Source organism: Tinamus guttatus, unplaced genomic scaffold (genome assembly GCF_059628265.1).
Source record: "Tinamus guttatus ecotype Peru unplaced genomic scaffold, ASM5962826v1 Tinamus_guttatus_pri_ptg000563l, whole genome shotgun sequence".
NCBI classification, from domain to species: Eukaryota; Metazoa; Chordata; class Aves; order Tinamiformes; family Tinamidae; genus Tinamus; species Tinamus guttatus.
In genome coordinates this window covers 2,116,011-2,134,009 of record NW_028289097.1, presented here as the reverse complement: position 1 = coordinate 2,134,009, position 17,999 = coordinate 2,116,011, and the positions used below count along the sequence as shown (strand labels likewise).

The window sequence follows — 17,999 nt, the reverse complement described above, 5'->3', positions numbered from 1 at the left end:
GTCCTGCTCCTGCACAGTCCTCCCCAGCCCCGGGGACTGTGTCACCGCGCGGCCGGCTGTGCCAGGACGTGCCGGGACGCACCGGAGCCGTCGCCGCGCGTTGGCGCTGCCGCTCGCAGCCACCCCCGGCCACACAGAGCCGCTTTGTCCGCGCGCGGCCACACGGAGCCGCGACCAGGCACAATTAAGAGCCGTCCTGAAAGGAAGCGCTGTGAAAACTGGGTGCGCGGGCGGGGGGAGCCGAGCCCTGCCAGGCGACGCTCAAAGCCGCACGAGAAGGAAGCAGATTAGGATCTCCCTAACGAGCTGCAGAGTTAATGAGCACGAGCGGGAGTGACTGTGAGCCCAGGCGTGGTGCAGGGCTCGCTGCCAGCGCCTGCTGTCAGAGGGGACCTTGCATGAACGGGGACTCTGTGCCTAGTGCAGTGAAGAGCCCAAAGTCACGGGTGACGGCGCCTGTATTTACACAGAGGTGTTTGAAGGAAAAACTCTCACTTTTTGTGCAGGGAGCTTCGCCGGAAGACTTGGCTTTTGTTCGTGGTCTTTCAGGGAGCAAATTACCTGGAGGGGACAGGCAGGCCAATGCTACTGCAGAGAGCTGACACAGCCGCCTGCTCCGGGCTCGCACGGAGCCGATACGGCCGCTCTGGGAATCTCTTATCACCTTCTGCGGACTTGGGCCCCCATCCTGATACAGAGAGTCCTGGACACCAAGGGCAAGAACTAAACTACGTGCAGACAACCGTTACCTTCCTCTGCAAGGCCTAACTGCTGGGCGGCCTCGCGCTCCCCACGCGCCCGTGGGGGAAGGCAGTGCCAGGGCAGTTCAGGGACATTAAAGCCCACACAACCCCAGCAGGATTGGCTTTGATTTCAGCCCAAACCCACCGAGCCGGTTTGGCTAAATAACCTGTTCACCTGGGCCACAAAAGTACCCGGCATCCAAGGGGCCCTGAACTTCCTAGGGAATGTGAAGTGCAGCTCAGCACTTCCTTACCCGGGCTAGAGACATCCCCAGTGCCTGCCCCGACACAGAGGGGAATCAGCATCCATGGCCAATCCAGCAGTGTCTGTGGCCCTCTTGGTCCTCCAGGGACCAAATCAAAATCCCCTGGGGCCTCTTTCCCTGGGGGTTTCTGTTTTATTTTCAGAGGCTCTTCCCCACAGCGGGAATCAAGACCCTGGATTGCAGAGGCGGAAAGTCGGTGCCCGCAGGGCCATGGGCCTGCGAGGAAGGAGGGCTGCAGGCCGGCAGCTCTAGAAGCTTTTATTGTGCGTTGGTTTCTGCTGACATCTGCTTGATTCCAGTGACTAACAACCACCGTGAGGGAAGGCGCGTGTGTGTCGGAGCCTGCGCGGCCCCGAACGCGCACGAGGCCCTGGAAGGCACCGCCCGGCCATAAAGGCTGCCCCGGCTCCGTCCTCCCAGGCGCAACGGCCGAGGAAGCGGCACTGCCAGCAGCCACGGAGGGGAAAGAGCAGCCCTGCCATCGGCAGCTTCCTAAGGAAAGGCCCGGGGCCAAACCCAGTGTCCAGCCTGCGGGGACTCGGCTCCGGGTGTCCCCCGGGAGGCCGCGCTGCCGCCGTCCCGCAGGGGCTGAGGCTCCGACCGTCTTGGCCAGCTGGGGCTGCAGCCGCGGCTGGTGAAAATCGAAGCATCTCTGCCCAATCCCTCCAACGCAGGTGCCTCGGTGCCGGCCCGGGGGCAGGCGATGCCGCGCGGCCCTTGTCCCACGCGGAGCGGCCGCAGGGAGCGTCCCGGCTCGCGGCCCCGCGCGGGGCTAGTTGTCGGGCTGCGCCGTGCCGCCGCTCCCGGGCTCGCTGCCCTCGTCCCCCGCGGCGCTGCCTTTGTCCTCCGCTTTCTGCTTGAGTCTGAGGGAGGAATCTCTGCGCGACAGCAGCGGTTGGTAGCCAGCGAAGCCGCCGCCGCTCGCGTTCACACGCTTGTCTGGGGACAAACACAAATGGAATATTATTTTCCTAGGGTGGAAAGACGGTGTGTCCAGGAGCTTCCCGGGCGTTCTGCGTCCTTGCCAGCGCTCTGCAGGCAGGAGGGGGTGTTTGGTGGTTAGGGAGGGGAGCTGGGTGACTGCGAGCGCTGCCACAGGCACACGAGCAGTGGTGGCAGCGCGTGGCATCGAGCGAGGACAAGCAATGTCACACTGCTTGAGATTTGGAGCTGCATTTGAGACCCTCCAGCTAAGGAAATGGCACAAGGAGGAGCCTCATAACTAGAGATATTGGGGTCCATCTGAAGGACGGGTCCATCCAGCCCCCTGGGCACCCCATGGGGACGCGAATGTGGCCGGGAGCCTGGGCAGCAGCCGGGACGCGGGGAAGCCGCGGGCGCGCGGCCCTCACCTCCCGGCTCGATGGGGTGCATCAGCCGGTTCATCTGCACGTTCCAGTGCTTCACGTTGGTGCTCGCTTGTCGCAGCTTGTGCTGGGCCGCCTGCAACGGGAGCGGGGAGGGGGTGAGCCACCCCCCTGCAGCCATGGGCAGGGATGGCCCCGGGACAGGAGCACGGCAACCCGAGGCGCCTTCGGCCACCCGCTCCTCCTGCTTTTCCTGCTCAGCTGCCCCCGTCCCTGCACGCTCCTAGCGTTGCTGTTGGGGCCCTGCACAAAGACCCCAGCACCGTGACCCCAGGGCAGGACGCCCTTGTCTCCCTTCAGCTGCGGAATCGCCTTGTGCAACTGCGCACGCAGGGCACAACTCATGGAAACCGGGAGCTGCATGACGAGGGAGCACCAGCCCGGCGGCTTCCCCACGGCCGCGGGAGCGGGCGCCGCGCGCGTCCCTCAACTCAGCGCTCACGGGGCTGAGCGGGCACCACACGCGTTCCTCGGCTCAGCACAGGGCAGAGCGGGCGCCGCGCGCGTCCCTCAGCTCAGCGCAGGGCAGAGCGGGCGCCGCGCGTGTCCCTCAGCTCAGCGCAGGGCAGAGCCGGCGGTCGCAGGGGCAGAGCGGGCAGTGTGGGCACCCGACCTCCCCCGTGGAGCCGCCCGGGTGGGCGCTGAGCCAGGACACGGCTCTGCGGCTCAGCGCTCTCCCCAGCCACCCTCTGCGCTGCCCTCTCTGCGGCACTAAACCCTCCCGGCTGCACCCGGGTGTCTCTGAACGGGCTCTGTGTGGCACGAGGATGATGCCAGAGCCCCAGCACTTCCCCTGACGTGGAGGTGACTCTGGGGACAGCTGGGAAGTCCCCCGGGGGCTCCCGGCACGGATGACACTGCTCACCATGACGTCCTGGTCCACCCGCTGCCTGTTCACTCTCACTTCTTCCAGCTGCTTCTGGGCCTCCTCCAGGCACTTGTTCTTGTTCTCCATCTCCTGCTTGAGGACTTGCTTCTCCATTTGGGTTTTGATGATGTATTCCTCCTGCTCCTCCTTCAGCTTCATCAGCTGCTTCAGCTTCTCCTCTTCCTCAGCTAGCAGCCTGTTGCGAGAGCGCCAGGAACCATTACATCCTCCTCGGAGCTCGTCACCCGCTGCCCCGCTTGCAAAACACCGTGTCCCCGGCAGCGCCTGCACCGGGAGCTTCCCATGGGCTGCTGTGATGGAGCAGGGCGGAGGGCAGCCCCGCTGCGCGGATGGAGGAGGGCTCAGGACACGCAGGTCCTACCTGGCCTGCGCGTATCTCACGGCCTCCTCGTCCTGCCGCGCTTTCACCTCCTGCTGCAGGGCCTCCTGCAGCCGCCCCTGCATCTCCTCCAGCTCCGCGATGCGCTGGCGCTGCCGCTCCGCCTCGGCCTCCTTCAGCACCATCTCGGCCTGCATGGAGGCGCGGGCCTGCGGGGGGACAGCGGCCGTCATCGCGTGCGGCCACCCCTTGTCCCTGCCCTCCTGGGCGGGAGGACGGGATGGGAGCCCCTGCGGGTGCCATGGGGCATCTCCACAGAGCCTGTGAAGGTGGCTCTGGAGCGAGGAGCCGCGTCGCGCTGTCCCCAGGGTCCAGTCCCCACCTGCTCGGCCTCCCGCAGCTGGACCTCCAGCGTCCTCTGCATGTGCTCGTGCTGCTGCCGGCGCCGCTCCTCCTCCTCGTGCAGGAGCAGCTCCGCCTGCCGCTGCGCCTCCTTGAGCAGCTCCAGCTCCTGCAGCTTCCGCTCCTTCTCCTCCTGGAGCTGCTTGAGCCGCTGCGTCTCCTCCTCCTTGGCCGCCTTGCGCTGCTCCCGCTGCTCCCGCTGCTCCCGGCGCTTCTGCTTCAGGTCCTTGTGCAGGGACTTCTTGCCCTCGGCCTGCAGCCGGATGGCCGTCTGGATGGCTGCGGAGGGAAGCGGGGACGGTGGCACGGGCTGCCCACCCTCCCCGGGCCCGGCGCACGGCGGGGGGCACGGACCTAGCGTCCACTCCTGGCGCTGGCGCGTGTCGGAGGCGCTCATCTCGTACGTGCGGGACGAGGTCTTCACGCAGAACATGCACCTCTTCCCGTCCCGGTCCGGCAGCACCTGCGGGACGGCAGAGAGCGCGGGAGGAGCCCGCATGTGGCTGCAGGACTCTCCCCTGCTCAAGGACACGAAGCCACCGCAGTGCCCTGTCGTGTCCCCCCCTGTCCCACAGCGGGTTTCGTGGCACAGGAGGCGAGCGGGAGCCCCGGGCTTTACCTCCACGCAGCAGTGCTTGTCCAGGGGGATGCTGCCCTTCTTCTCCTTCCGCTCCTCGCTCATGTAGTAGGACAGGGCGCTGGGCTTCAGCGTGAACCACCGCTCTGACCAGGTCCTCCTCAGCTGGCCCTTCTTCCACAGGTAGCCCTGTGTCCAAGAGAGACGGAGGTCACCAAAGGCACTCGGAGGGGTCTCACATAATGACATGATGCCAGGAGCAAAATCCCGCTGGATAAGGGTCTGGAGTCCTGCAGGGCACCGGAGGAGGCAGAAGCGCATCTGCCTCAGCCGCAAACCTGGGAGCAGCTCCTGGCAAAGCGGCTGCGCCCCGGGGCCCGTCCCGCTCTTGCCTGCTTGAGCACGTCCTCGATGATCTCCTGGTAGACCTCCTCCACGGCCATGCTGACGGCCTCCCGCTCGAGGCCCCGCAGGACGCGCCCCGAGTTCACCACGTCCAGGAACTGCCAGACCGTGAGGCCGCCCGGGCCCGGCGGCTCCTGCGCGAGGCACTCGTCCAGCTCGCACGAGTGCAGCTCCACGTTCATGGCCGTGCAGATCTTCTTCAGCAGATACTCCACCTGCGGGCACAGGGGCTCAGCCGTGGCCAGGAGCCGCTTTGGTGGCACTGGGGAGATGGTGGCAACTTGGGGCAGGTCCCTGCGGAGGAAGGAGCTGAACCTCCTCAGGGAACCACCTTGACAAGCTGCTTTTAACAAGAGCTGCAATTGCTGCAAATAACTCGATGCCACCAAGACTTGGCTCAGGTCTGGCAGAAAGACGGGGGGGTGACTGCGGGGACCCACAGGGAAGGGTGAAGCACCTGGAGCCCCCGGCCCTGCACGGACCTTCCCCGTCCTCATGGGCTCGCTTGGGTTTTTGGGTCGAGGTCTTTCTCCTCTCGCCCAGCCCAGTAAAGCACAAAGATGATTCAGTTCGTCTCGGTCTGGGGAACAGGAAACACCTCTCCCGCGGAGCAGGAAGTGCGGTTGCCCTCGCGCATCTGCGCAGCGCTGCTTTGCTTGGGCTTTTTTGCCCTTTTCTTTTGCTTTTTTTGCTGATCTCTGCGGGAGATGGCGCAGAGGCGGGTGGCAGCTGCCAGCCCGGCTGAGCGCAGCCCCTGGCAGCGCAGCAAGGCCTGGGGGCTGCTCTGCTGCCATCCCCGCTCCCGGCTCTGCCCCTCTTCCCGGGGGCCTTCTCCTTCTCCCCCATTAAATTTGGGAAGATGCTGCCAGCACCTTAGGGTTTAGCTGCTCTGCTTAGCCCCTGGGTGAGCTGCAGGGACGTTGCACAGCAGGGAGAAGGGAGTCGATGCTCCTTGTTAGGGATCTGAGAACGGGCACATTCGTTGCACCGCTGGCAAAGAGCCCCGTGGCTGCCCTTGCCGTGGAGCCAAGGAAGGGCTCGGCGGCACCAGCCCTGCTCCCTCCTCCAAGGTGCCGCTGCCTGAGGCCCTTGGGCTTTTCCAAGGGGTCCTGGGAGCCGCCGCCAGGTCACCCCCCTTCCCCGGTACCGGTCCTGGCTGGGACCTCCTTTCCTCCCCAGCTCATGGTTTGCTTTCTCCTCCACACCCAGGACGTGTCGAAACAACCGTAGGGAAGAGGCCCAGGATAACGGGACATTCCAGCCCCAGTGCCGGCTTTCGGAGCGCTGGGAAGCTGGTAAGGGAGCTGCAAGGGAGTTGGGCAGCTGGAGAAGGTGGCTCCTACCTCATCCGGCACCATGACCAGGGGGTATTTGTCTTCAGAAAGGAAGTTGAAGAGACACCAGAGCTTGAAGGCGTCTTGGTGGGACACGACGCTGTTCCCGTTGCGGTCGGGTTTGTAATTCTTCTTGGCCGTCAGGGTCCAGCAGAGCTCGTCAAAGGTTTCTTTGACGAAAGCCCCTTCCTCCACCTGCAGCCAAGAGCCAGAGCGGAGAGCGAAGGGTGAGCTGGCTGCAAAGCTCGTGGGGGAAAACGCAGGAGAAAGGGCAAAAACTCCTACTTGGGAACCCTGCTCCTACCAGGGAGGAGCAGAGACTCCTACAGAAGGAGAGAAGGGGATTGGGGCCCCAAATCTAGGAGTTGTGGCCACCGTCCTGGCTGTGTGGTCACCGAGGCCAGTAGCCATCCCCAGTGTTGGCTGTCTAGGGCCACCAGGGATGCGGGTGACGTTGGGGACCAGCACGTCGGGCTCCATGAAACGCAGGGGAACTGCGACAGGGACCGACCGCCCCAGGCCATGCCTGGCCCCGCTTACCAGGAAAACCCACTTCCCCTTCTCGGAGAACCTCGGGATTGTAATAGCCCTGGCGAAGACAGCGCCAAGGGAGCCTTAAAGGTCATCGCCGAAAAACCCACGTGAGGAACCGCAGGGCCCGGGGCCGCTTGGCAGCAGGATGAAGATGGGGCCGGGCTGAGCGCGGCGGGTGCAGCCTCTCCAAACCGCCCTCCTTGAGCACACGGGGCTCCTGGTGGCATCTCCCGCCTGGCACCCACCGAGCTGGGCACCGAATGGGCCGGCCCGGTCCGATCCACGCGACCTCGGGAACGTGTCGGGCACGGGAAGGGTTACGGTGCCCGGCTCTGGCCCGCGGCTTTGACGTGCGCAGTGGAAGAAAATTGTCAGCCGCTTTGCAGCCCTTTTTCCTCTGCCCGCGTGCCCGGAGGAAGCGCACGCCGCAGAGCTCACTGCGTGCAACAAAGGTGCCTTTGAGCCATGGAAAAAAAGAGAGAAAAGAGAAAAACCCACCCACTCGCCAGCCCTCGGCACCCGGCAACGATGCTGCTGCTGCCCCAGGGTTGCCTCTCGGATTTGCACAGGGATGAGGAGGAAAAACAAGGGGCTGGGATGGGCTGCGGGGTCTTCTCTGCTGGGCAATTCCCAGCGTTGGGAAATGCTGTCGCGGATGCGCTCCAAGCAGAGCCCAGATGCCGCAGTCAGGCTGCTTTGCCCTTGCCGAGTCCGGCCTCCAGCTGAGCATTTCCCCGCTTTCTGAGCCCCGTGGTCGCCCCAGGGCATGGGATCACCAGCAGTGCGGGTGCAGGGGCACCGGGACTCACCTTATCCAGGATGTACTTGTTGAGATAGGGCATGTAGCCCTGGCTGGACACGGGCCCATCGTCGTCATCCCGAAAATGCTCCTCCAGCGCCACGGGGTCGTGGGGGATGCGCAGCACCGTGTACAGGTTGTGGGACAGCACCTGGCGGAGCCGCACGGGGGGATGTCGTTAAGGGACTGGTGCAAACGTTCCAGAGCAGTTGGGACGCGCCGGGATGTAGCAAAGACCACGGGCCGTTCCGGACAAAAGCAGCCCCCAAAGCAGCCCCCACCCGCCCGGGCAGGTTTTCACCCGCTTCTGGGCCCTCGGGGCTGACGGTGCCAGCGCGACGCACCCGGCGCCCCGGGGACGGACCTGGACTACAACTCCCATGATGCACAGGGCGGAGCAGCCCGTCTGCCTGCCCGGGAGCCGGCGCGGTGCTTCATGGGAGATGTAGTCCGGCCTCTTGCTCCCCTCTTGGCTCGAGCCGTTGCCTGCCCTGAGGTTGTGACTTTTTTTGCATCCCAGATTTTTGCCATTTTTGCTGCAGTCACCCCCAGCAAGAGCGGTTTGTGGCTCAGCATTTCCAGCAGTGGTGGCAGCACGCTGGGGCCGTCCCGAGACCCCCTGCTCCCATTCCAGGACTGTTCCCAGCTCTGACCCTTCCCTCTGGCCACCCCAAAGCCCTGAGCGGGACGAGGTGCCCAAAGAGCTCCCGGCCCCAGGCCCGGCCTGCGCCCCCCCGGGCAGAGGAGCACCCAGGTCTCAGCTCCCAGCACGTAACCACGAGCCCGTCCTTCCTTCCTGTGCCACTGCTCCCCTACGTGCGCGCAGACGTAGTGGACACTTGCACATACGCACACGTACACAGAGCTAAACGGAACCCAGGCCCACGTGCCACCATGAAACCGAGCTTTGAAAAGCTCCCAAATTTACTTCTGTGACCAGCAAAGGGCTCAGAGCCACCGAGCAGCCCCACGGCTCTCTTGGAAATAGCCAGCGAGCGGCCGGTGGGGCCGAGCGCGCCGTGGTTGCGTCGGGGCGCGCGCTGGGCCCTGCGGCAGCTCTCCCACTCTCCTCCTTGTAGCAACACGTCTGGTAGCTGCTTTAATTCCTCCCTTGCTCATGCTAACAGCCTGCAAACCCTGAATTTCTCCTGTGTTTCCAACCCAGTGCATGCAGGAGGCCTGAAAGCCTCTCCCCGGCTCTGAGCAGCTATTCCCACTTCAATGCCAAAAGCGTGGGAAGAAAGCCAGGGGCAAAACTCTGGAATTTCAGCTCCGAAACGTCACTCCGCAAAAAAACATGGCTGGGGAGAGCGTCTCCATGCGCACGAGGTGGGTCCGCAGCCCCCTTCCCTCCTGCGCCCGCTCTCGAGGAACCTGCAGCTACGACGAGGGTCTCAGATCGCGCACGGGAAGCGCCGCCCGCGCAACCCGCGGCCTCGACGCGCGATCGCACATTGCGGCCAGCAGCAAACGTGGGCCCGGGGTTAGGACCGTGCCCCTGTCCCCGGGACGTGGAGGGAGAGCAGGAGAGCCCGGCAGCTGGGAATTACCAAGGGAATTAGGCTCTGGCCTCTGGTTTAGCGATTTGCTCTAATTCCTTCAGCTATTTCTCCCGGTTTCAGTAAAAGCAGCTCTTTGCTAATGGGTCGTAGCAACAAGAACGCCAATTTTATCAGGAATAAAACAAAGCCACAACATTTTCAAAGGGGAAAAGTAACTATGGTAAAAGCAGAGGGGAATCCCGTCGGATTCAACAAGACCCAGATGAAAGGCTTAAAAAGCCACGAAGGGTTTGAAGAAGTGCTGAGTGCGGGATCCCCCTGCCAGATTCCAAAGGGGAGGGAAAAGCAGCAATCAGAGTCTTTTAAAAAGCGAGATGTTATTTCTGGCCCGACCGCCGCCGAGTTTTATTTTTGCGAGCGGTCTTCCTCTACCTACCACCCTGCCGCGCGAGCAGGAAGGAGGGACGCGGGCGCCCCGACAAGCAAGAAAATACGAGCGAGATAAGGCTGCTGCTTGGGCATAAGGACGTAAAAGCACTTCAGAAAACTCACTTTCTCCCCAAGGATTTGCACCGATGAGCTGCATTTGAGCATGAACTCCCTGCTGCTTCCCCCTTCCCCTTTTTATTTAAGGCAGGTGAATCAGAGGCAGAACTAAACAGACCCAAAAAGCGCTCTTAGTGCGTGTGTGCCGGGGACGGCAGGCGCCGGCTCTGCTTCGTTTGAGTGATCCCTCTGGGAAGGCCGGGAGCGGCGAAGCAGCCGCGGGAGCCGCTCGGGAGCGCCGCGAGGCCGGGCCGCCCGCGCTACTCACTTTGAGCTGCGACTTGGACACCTTGCCGCTCTTCTCCACGTCCAGGGCGGTGAACGCGTACCAGATGGATTTGAGGAGCTCCGCGCGCAGCTCCATGGCTCCGGCGCCGAGAGGCGGCTCTGTCAAACGCCGCGAATCCGGTTTCAGGAAACGGAGCGGCCGGGCAGCCCGCGGCAGCCGGGGCTCGCGCGGGGCAGGAGCGCCATCTGCTTGGACCCGCCGCGGAGGGACCCGGCACCCGCGGCGGATCCCGGGGCCGAGGGAAGGCGCGAGAGGCTCTTCTGGGCTCGCTTGGAAAAGGACAGCGTGAATCCAGGCACGAACCAGGCAGGGGCTCCCAATCCCTCGCAGGCTCCGCCTGGAGAGCAAACCTTTCCTGGCACTTGCTCTGCAGAGAGAAACCCGCTCCCGATACGAAGCGGCCGCTTCCTCTTCTGCGATTTTCTGCATCGACCCTCCGTGGGGATAGAGGGGTAAATACCCGGCCCCCGGAGCCGGCGCTGCCCTGCTCGCGCTCGCTGCAGCCACAGAAGGGCCAGAGCTCAAAAGGAAGGGCAGAAGAGCCAACGTTACAGCTGGGGGCATGAAGCAGCAACCTGGGGCTCCTGCCTCAGCAAACCAAGAGGATTTGGGATTGTTTTTAATTTGCTCCTTCACTTTGCGTGACCTCTGCCTCTGCAAAACAGTCCCCTGCCCCCAAGATTGATGGAGAGAGGTGTTTTTTTTTTCTTCTTCTTCTTTCTTTAGAGATCTCTTGTTTTTATTTCAGCTCAATCTTTACATCCACGTTAGCATTTCCCCCTGTTCCACAGCACTGAGGCCACCAAGGATATGGGGGTGAAGGGACAGAATTGCTGCTGGACCCCAGCGCACGCGGGGCCGGCCGGGCGCTCGCAGTGTGGGAGCTGGGGAAAATCTGGGAGCCGGGGAAAATCCGGGAGCCCAGGAAAATCCAGGAGCCTGCAGCTGCTGCTGCCCTTTTTGAAGTTTTATCACTTCTGTGCACAAGCTGCCCACGTGCCCCTTGCAAACAGCTCCCCAAAAGGGACTTGGCACTCGGTGACTGCCGCCAGCGCTGCCGGGCCGACCCTGGGAGGTCGCGGAAGCCTCAGCCACGACGGAGCAAGCGACGACACATCCTGCCCTGGCAGGAGTCACCTCCAAGGCGAGGAGCAGGGAAACCGCTGCTCTGAGGCCCGGAACGCAGAGGGGAGCAGCCGTGGTCCCTGCGACGGGGAGAAGGGCCGTCCCGGGAGCAGCCGTGGTCCCTGTGACGGGGAGAAGGGCCGTCCCTCGGGTCGGGCTGCGCGTGCTCCCGCGCGACGCGGGCGGCTGCGGTCCGACTCCTTCCCGCACGGCTCCTGCTCCCCACGGATCCCCGCACCGGGTGGAAAACAGGCTGGGGGCTCCGCACGGTCTCGGAGGCCGCTCTCACCGCAGCGGGCACGATGGGCTCGTGCCGCGTCACCGCGGCTGCCTCCGGGCTCTGCTGCTCTTCAGCTACAGGGGGAAACACGGAGGCCACCCCGGGTGGCTCCAGGGCAGCCCCAGCGGGACAGAGGTGCCCTAGGAGCCCTCCCCAAGCTCCCTGCTCCACAGTCTTATCCCTACGTGGCCCTGCTCTTCTCAAGGCACAGGACATCTGGGAATTAAGGAGAAATATCCCAGGACAGAGCAATTAGTGCAAAGGAGGAGATAGGTGCTGAAGGCAGGGGGTGGCTGGGGATCCCGAGAGGGGACGGAGGGGAGCGAGGCCTGGGGTGCTGCTCGGTACCTGCCCCGCGATGCGGGGACCGGTGGCAGCAGCCACCAGTGCCACCTGCTGATGACAGGGGGAGGTGACAGCCGATTCCTCAGGCACAGCTGCCCCTGAAGCAACTACTGCAACCTGCGAAGAGTTAAAATGAAAATAATCAGGTTGTAAAAGAAAATGCAGACTCCCTTTGGGCAGCAGCTTTCTGTGCACGGGAGAGGGGAGGCCCTCGTGTGCCACGGTGCGTGGCGATGCAACGGCTCCATCTCCAAAGCTTCGTTTCCATGCCAAAGCTGGGCTTGCTTCTTGCTGCATCACTCTGCTGCGTGCATTCAACAGGTAACCGCACGTTCCCTGCGCAAGGAACGGGACCGCTGGCGAGTTGGGGGGACGGTTTCAGCAAATCCAGTTTTGCAGGTTAATCCAAGACACTCGTGGATGTGGTGGGTCCCCCGAGCCGCCACCCCTGGCAGCCTGCGGGGCGCAGGCCATGGTGCCGTCGCCCGCAGCCCCGGGCCCTCTGTCCCGCTGGGCCCTTCGCTCCTCAGACGGGGCGTTTGCTCCGTTCGGGGTGCTCCAAGAGCACCACGGGAGCCCGGGCGAGGGGCCTAGGGTTTAAGCCTTGAACAAGAGGAAAAATTGCAGATCACATTTCTCCCACGTATCCCGGGTTTTGCATACTAAGAAAGGCTCGAAGGGTAAACTGCTTTGGAGACCATGGCCTGGGCGAAAGATGTGCCCCTTGCCCTGCCGCTGGCACGATTTTTAACGGGTTTTTAACGCGGCTGAGGCTAACGATTCTCTCTGCAGACAAGTGGAGAAGAAAGTGTATCCAAAAAGCGCGTTTACTCGTTTTATTCCCAGAAACTTGCCCGTAGCCCCGGGCTGCGCTCGCTGCCTCACGACACGGCGGCGCTGGGCCCCGGGGGCCGGCGGGCACCGAGGGCAGCGACCGGGCTCCGCGGGGCGCCCGGGGGATCGAACCGGGGGGACCGGACGGGGCGGAGCGGCAGCCCCGGCGCCTCGGCCGCCGCGGCCCCGCGCCCGCCACCCCGGAACCTGCATAGCGGCCGCGCGGCCCGGGGCGCTCCGGCCGCCGCCCCTCTCGTATCCAGGTTCCGGGGCTCCCGAGGCCCCGCCCCACGGGCGCGCAGGCTGCTCCTGTGCAGGCGGCGGAGCGACCCTCCGCGCATGCGCCTGGCGAGCAATGAGGCCGCCAGACTGAGCTTGCCCTCACAAGCCTTGCCCTTACCCCGCTCGAGGAAAGCGCACGGAGCGGTGTCTGCGAGACGGCTTCGCGCTTGGGTTAGAATGGCGCCTGCTTGCAGAAAAGTGGCACACGGTGCCACATCGCCATCACCTCCATAAGTCTTTCAAGGTTGCCCCCGATGGAGAGGTCCGCGCCACACCAACATGGCGCTACCGCCAGTCCTTTCCACGCTCCGCCACACCCAGCATGGCGCCAACATCTCGCGAGATACCCGTGGCTATTTATAGCTCGCGCGGCCCTTCCCGCCCCTTTCGGCCTCGGCTGAGCCGCCGCCATGAGGTGGGTGCGCGGCCGCGCGGCGCCATCCGCCGCCATCCGCCGCCCTCCGCGCCCATCGGCGGGGCCCGGCCGCGGGGGCAGCCGCTGCGGGGCCTTGTTCCCCCGCGCTGGCGGCAGATGGGCCGGGGAAGCCGTGAGGTGGCGCTTCCGCCACCCGCGGCGCCTGAGCCCGCCTTGTCTTTGCGCCCCGCAGCAGCAAAGTGTCCCGCGACACCCTGTACGAGGCGGTCAAGGAGGTGCTGCAAGGGAGCAAGACCAAGCGGCGCAAGTAAGAGCCCTGCGGAGGGTCCCGGCGCCTCGAGCGGCCCCTCGGCCCGGCTCGCGCGCCCAGCCCGGCCGGGGCCTCGCGCGAGCGGCTCTCCTCTCCCCTCAGGTTTGTGGAGACCGTGGAGCTGCAGATCAGCCTGAAGAACTACGACCCGCAGAAAGACAAGCGCTTCTCCGGCACCGTCAGGTTGGCCCTCCGCTAGGTGCACCCGGCCGGGGCGCAGCGCATCCCCATGGCGGGCGCGGCGCTGAGCACGGGTAGTTCGGAGCGCGCGGGCGCCTCCGGACGGACCCCTACCCTGGGTCTTAAAACATGAGGGGAGGTGTGGGGCGGCCGCAGGGCCAACCCCGCCGGCCTGCTGGGGAGGCAGGTTGGAGCTGCAGGAGGATGGCCAGGCTCTGCGGTAAGGCGGCTCTGCGACGGCTCCCGTCGACCGCGCGGCGCCGGCAGCCGGCAGTAACCGGCGTCTTCTCCCCTTCCGCAGGCTGAAGTCGACTCCGCGGCCCAAGTTCTCGGTGTGCCTGCTGGGCGACCAGCAGCACTGCGATGAGGCCAAAGCGGTTGACATTCCTCACATGGACATAGAGGCTCTGAAGAAGCTCAACAAGAACAAGAAGCTAGTGAAGAAGCTGGGTGAGTGGAGTGGGTTCCTGGAGTATGAACGCTGGTGGCTTGAGAAAAAGGACTGAGTATTCAGCACAGTTGTTTCCCATATTCAAGTTTCCACATTATGGTTAACTGCAAGAAAAAACCATCCAAAATTTGGTCTTAAGTTTATCAGAATCTGCATAGAAAGTGCTCAGAGAACAGCCTCTGACAGAGCTGTCAGCTCAACACTAAAGGGAGTCAGGAAATCCTGATTGCCCTTTCCAGGAATGAGGGGTAAAGGAAAATTTCTCTTTTTTGTTCAAAGTTTCACCTGTGGGATATGCTATTAATCCTGCCCAAAGTGAGAGAGTGCAGTAAAAGCCAGGTAGAAGTAGAAGCAAAAATTCATTGTGACTCAGTTGTGCAGAACTTAAACCAAATGGAATTTGCTTATTTGCACTTGGTAACAGAAAAAAAAAAGTCATTTCTGTCCTGCAAATTCAGCCTCTTGCAGACAAGGAGAGCTTCCCACTGAATTGGGATTAATTATGGAGTTGTAAGAGATGAAGTACGTCAATATAACGGGGTTGCCTGTGTGCACATGCACAGAATAGGCCAAAAGGCTCCTGGTGGATTTAAGGATTGAGCTTTAACTGTAGCTCAGCAAATTATTAAAGAGAAATCAAGGACTTTCAGTAAGTGCTTGGGATTCAGGAAACATTAAAGAGCAATAAAGGGCGTGCAGTAAGCGCGTGGGACGGCCGGCAGAGGTGCCTGGTGTGACAGTGAGTTCCAAGACGTGTTAAGGTGCGTGGGGGAGAGCAGCAGAGTTTGGTTTGAGCCGAGAGCTGCAGCTCGGTGCAGGGCCTGAGCGCTCCCTGAGCCGCGTTCGCTGTCCCCTTGCAGCCAAGAAGTACGACGCCTTCCTGGCCTCGGAGTCCCTCATCAAGCAGATCCCTCGCATCCTGGGCCCGGGTCTGAACAAGGCGGGGAAGTTCCCTTCTCTCCTCACGCACAACGAGAACCTGGTGGCCAAGGTTGATGAGGTCAAATCCACCATCAAGTTTCAGATGAAGAAGGTAAAAGAACACAGGGCTTTGGCTTCCAGAGCCCCGTTCCCCTTTCGCTGCAGTGGCAGAGGGTCTCTTCCATGTGGCTGCATTCTCTGGTCTGAACTATAGGTGTCCCTGTAGGTTCTTCAAAAAACGGGGATAAGTCCCTGGTCTCTTCTGTGCCGCAACGGGACACAGTAACCAGCGTTCAGCTGCTGGTTGGAAAAGAGAAATAATTTATCAGTAGCTGAAAGATCTTGGAGCAAGTAATGAGTGTGTCGGGATGTCCCCGTGCTGAGCACAATGGCTCATAATTGGCACTTGTCGCAGTGCGCGGGTGACACTTGCAGGGTGGGCCATGGCGTTGTGCACACAGCAGCACTTGGGCAGATCAGGGTTTGGGACTCGTCCCTGCGGTGACGTCCGCAGCGGCTCTGGAAGTGGCTGCCCTCGCTGGGGGGGACGTCAGAGCCGACTGCCTGAAACCAAAGTAACCCGTGTGGGTGTCTGGCTCGCGGTTGTTGTCCAGCGTTAACAGCTGATCACAGTTGTTTAACAGCTCTGCTGGCCGAGGCAGTTTGCAGTCGCTGCAGCGGTTTACGCAGCAGCTGGTGAGGGGCTGGCGCTGCCCTTCCACCCCGTGAATCCTCGGTGCTCTGCGGGCGACGCGCGGCTCCGTCCGGCAGCCGCGTGGCCCCTGCCCTGTGCCCAGAGGGAAGGGGCTGGTGCCAAAGCGAGCGGAGCTGGCGCTGCTCTTAGCAGTGTGGAGCTGCTGGTTTGCAATGAGCTGGTTAGTGCTCTGCAGGGCGCGTGCCAGGGCTGCCTCATGAGTGGGACACGGGAGCGGAGTGAAACCAGAGCTCTGTTCCGCGGGTTTACCCATCCCTCCTGCAGCTCCGTTCTCTTGGCTGGAAGCAGCGACGCTTCCTGCCTTCAGGTCCCCTCCGTACGCGGGGGAAGCGGGACCTGCGCGAGCTGCTGCTCGGGGATTGCGTCCGGATGCTCCCGCGCGATCGTGGGGGCCACGTGGGAGCGCTCTGGAAACGCGGATCCGCTGAGAAGGCGCGTGAGGCTGACAGAGCAGGAGGTTGTGATCTGGAATGGGCTCCTAGTAGGAGAGCTGTGACATTTAAAAAGTTCAATGGTACCAGCTCTTAATGGGGATTCAAAGCTGCAAGGGTTGTATTTCTTAAGTTTTAGGGGTTTTAGTCCAAAGAGAAGTTCCACAGTGCTGACCTTGCACACTGAGCGCCCGGGTACCTGTGCACAGTGGTTTGCCTTCAGCTCAGTCGTGCATCTGCTGCCCCGGTCTCGTCGGTCGCTTGGCTTTGCGTCCCCTGCAGCCCCTCTGCCCGTGAGTGACACTGGTGTCCTTGTCCCCAGGTGCTCTGCCTGGCCGTGGCCGTGGGCCACGTGAAGATGACCGAGGATGAGCTCGTCTACAACATCCACTTGGCCATCAACTTCCTGGTGTCCCTGCTGAAGAAGAACTGGCAGAACGTGCGTGCGCTCTACATCAAGAGCACCATGGGGAAGCCCCAGCGCCTGTATTAACCGGGCGACAATAAACTTTTAGGCTACCTACAGCCGTGCGTCCGCTTGTGCTTCCCGCGGGCTGCCGGGGAAGGGAGGGCCGCTCCAGAGCCCCGCGGTTCCGTACAGCAGGAAAGACCTCGAGTGTTGAGGGGATGGAGGGACAAGCGTGGCTGAAACTCCAGGCTTGATCGGAATTGGCTTTTTTTGAGTGGCCGGTTCCTTTGGGGTGACTCCCTGCCCAGCTGGGCCCCGTCACCACGAGGGAGGCTGAGGAGCCCTGTGCGGCCACGGGGGTTTGGGAGGAGGCAGAAGGGCCGTGACGTTCACAAAAGTGGGGGACGGGGATGACAGCTGGTGCAGGGATACGGGGATGAGGGTGGAAGGAGGGCGCAGGGAGCTGAGCAGGGGCTTCATAACGTTCTCATCAGGCACAGCTCAATCCCCGCTTGTTTTGGGGTTAAAAATGAGTTTTGTAGCATCCTGTAAATGTGGAAAAAACCACACCATGCAATGCCTGGTGAGCTCACGAAAGGCCATAGGGTTCAAGCTCCTGCGAGACCTGCGCCCTTGCAAGACGCTGGCCCCGGCCTCTGAGGGGATAAACAACGAAAGCAGCTGTGGATCCCGCTGTTAGGAACCTTAAACGTAAGTGCCAGAGCCAGTTTCTGAAAGATCAACACAACACCAAGAAATTCCATTTAATAATTAAAAAAAGACAATACAAAATGCAAACATTTCTTTTTACAAAGTTCAGATACATTTTTTTTTAATCAAGTGCAAATAACTCCATGAACTACATCTTTCCCATTACTTGAATCGTTTTGCCGAAGATGGTAAGTGGTGGCCCGCTGCAAAAGGCAGATATAAATATTCCAACATGAAAAAAGCAGCAACCCTCAGTTCTGTTTACTACGCTGAAACAATTCAATACATCAGAGAGGTGCCTGGTGCTGCTTTCAGCCTTTCAAACCTTTTCCAAGTCTAGCGGGGCGGGAATGAAGAAGGATTTAATTGCAGTGGCTCTTTCCAAAGGCCCCATGACTTATTTTTTTATTATTTTCTTTGAGACTGGCAGTGAAAGGAGGGAAAAGGCTGTTCCCAGATGGGGCTGTTTGTACCAGGCGGCTGGAGGGAGGTTTTGCTGCCTCCCGACCGCAGGCGATGGGAGCCCTGGACAACCGCAGGGATCCGAGCGCTCGCGTCGAGCAGCAGCTCCCTGTGGCTGTAACCGCTCCTGCACCTCCAGCTGCGAAAAGGAGGCCGCGTGGCTGCAAAAAGCATTTTCGGGAACAGAGCTTGTAG

General features: G+C 62.2%; 2 protein-coding genes across 2 annotated transcripts; one reads left to right on the top strand and one right to left on the bottom strand.

Moving 5' to 3' along the window:
- Positions 1 to 1,781: 1,781 nt before the first annotated feature.
- Positions 1,782 to 10,185, bottom strand: DEF6 (DEF6 guanine nucleotide exchange factor). Its single transcript, XM_088534497.1, has 11 exons — positions 9,952 to 10,185; positions 7,646 to 7,786; positions 6,312 to 6,497; positions 4,956 to 5,183; positions 4,606 to 4,752; positions 4,341 to 4,449; positions 3,967 to 4,265; positions 3,627 to 3,793; positions 3,242 to 3,440; positions 2,332 to 2,452; positions 1,782 to 1,948 (listed from the first exon to the last, which is right to left on the bottom strand). Exons 1-11 carry the CDS (start codon positions 10,045 to 10,047, stop codon positions 1,782 to 1,784), a joined length of 1,860 nt encoding a protein of 619 aa, XP_088390623.1. The 5' UTR covers positions 10,048 to 10,185.
- Positions 10,186 to 13,189: 3,004 nt separating this feature from the next.
- RPL10A (ribosomal protein L10a) lies at positions 13,190 to 16,747 on the top strand. The gene is made up of 6 exons (XM_088534437.1): positions 13,190 to 13,253; positions 13,447 to 13,521; positions 13,627 to 13,707; positions 14,006 to 14,154; positions 15,016 to 15,188; positions 16,545 to 16,747. Exons 1-6 carry the CDS (start codon positions 13,249 to 13,251, stop codon positions 16,713 to 16,715), a joined length of 654 nt encoding a protein of 217 aa, XP_088390563.1. The 5' UTR covers positions 13,190 to 13,248; the 3' UTR covers positions 16,716 to 16,747.
- Positions 16,748 to 17,999: the final 1,252 nt, after the last annotated feature.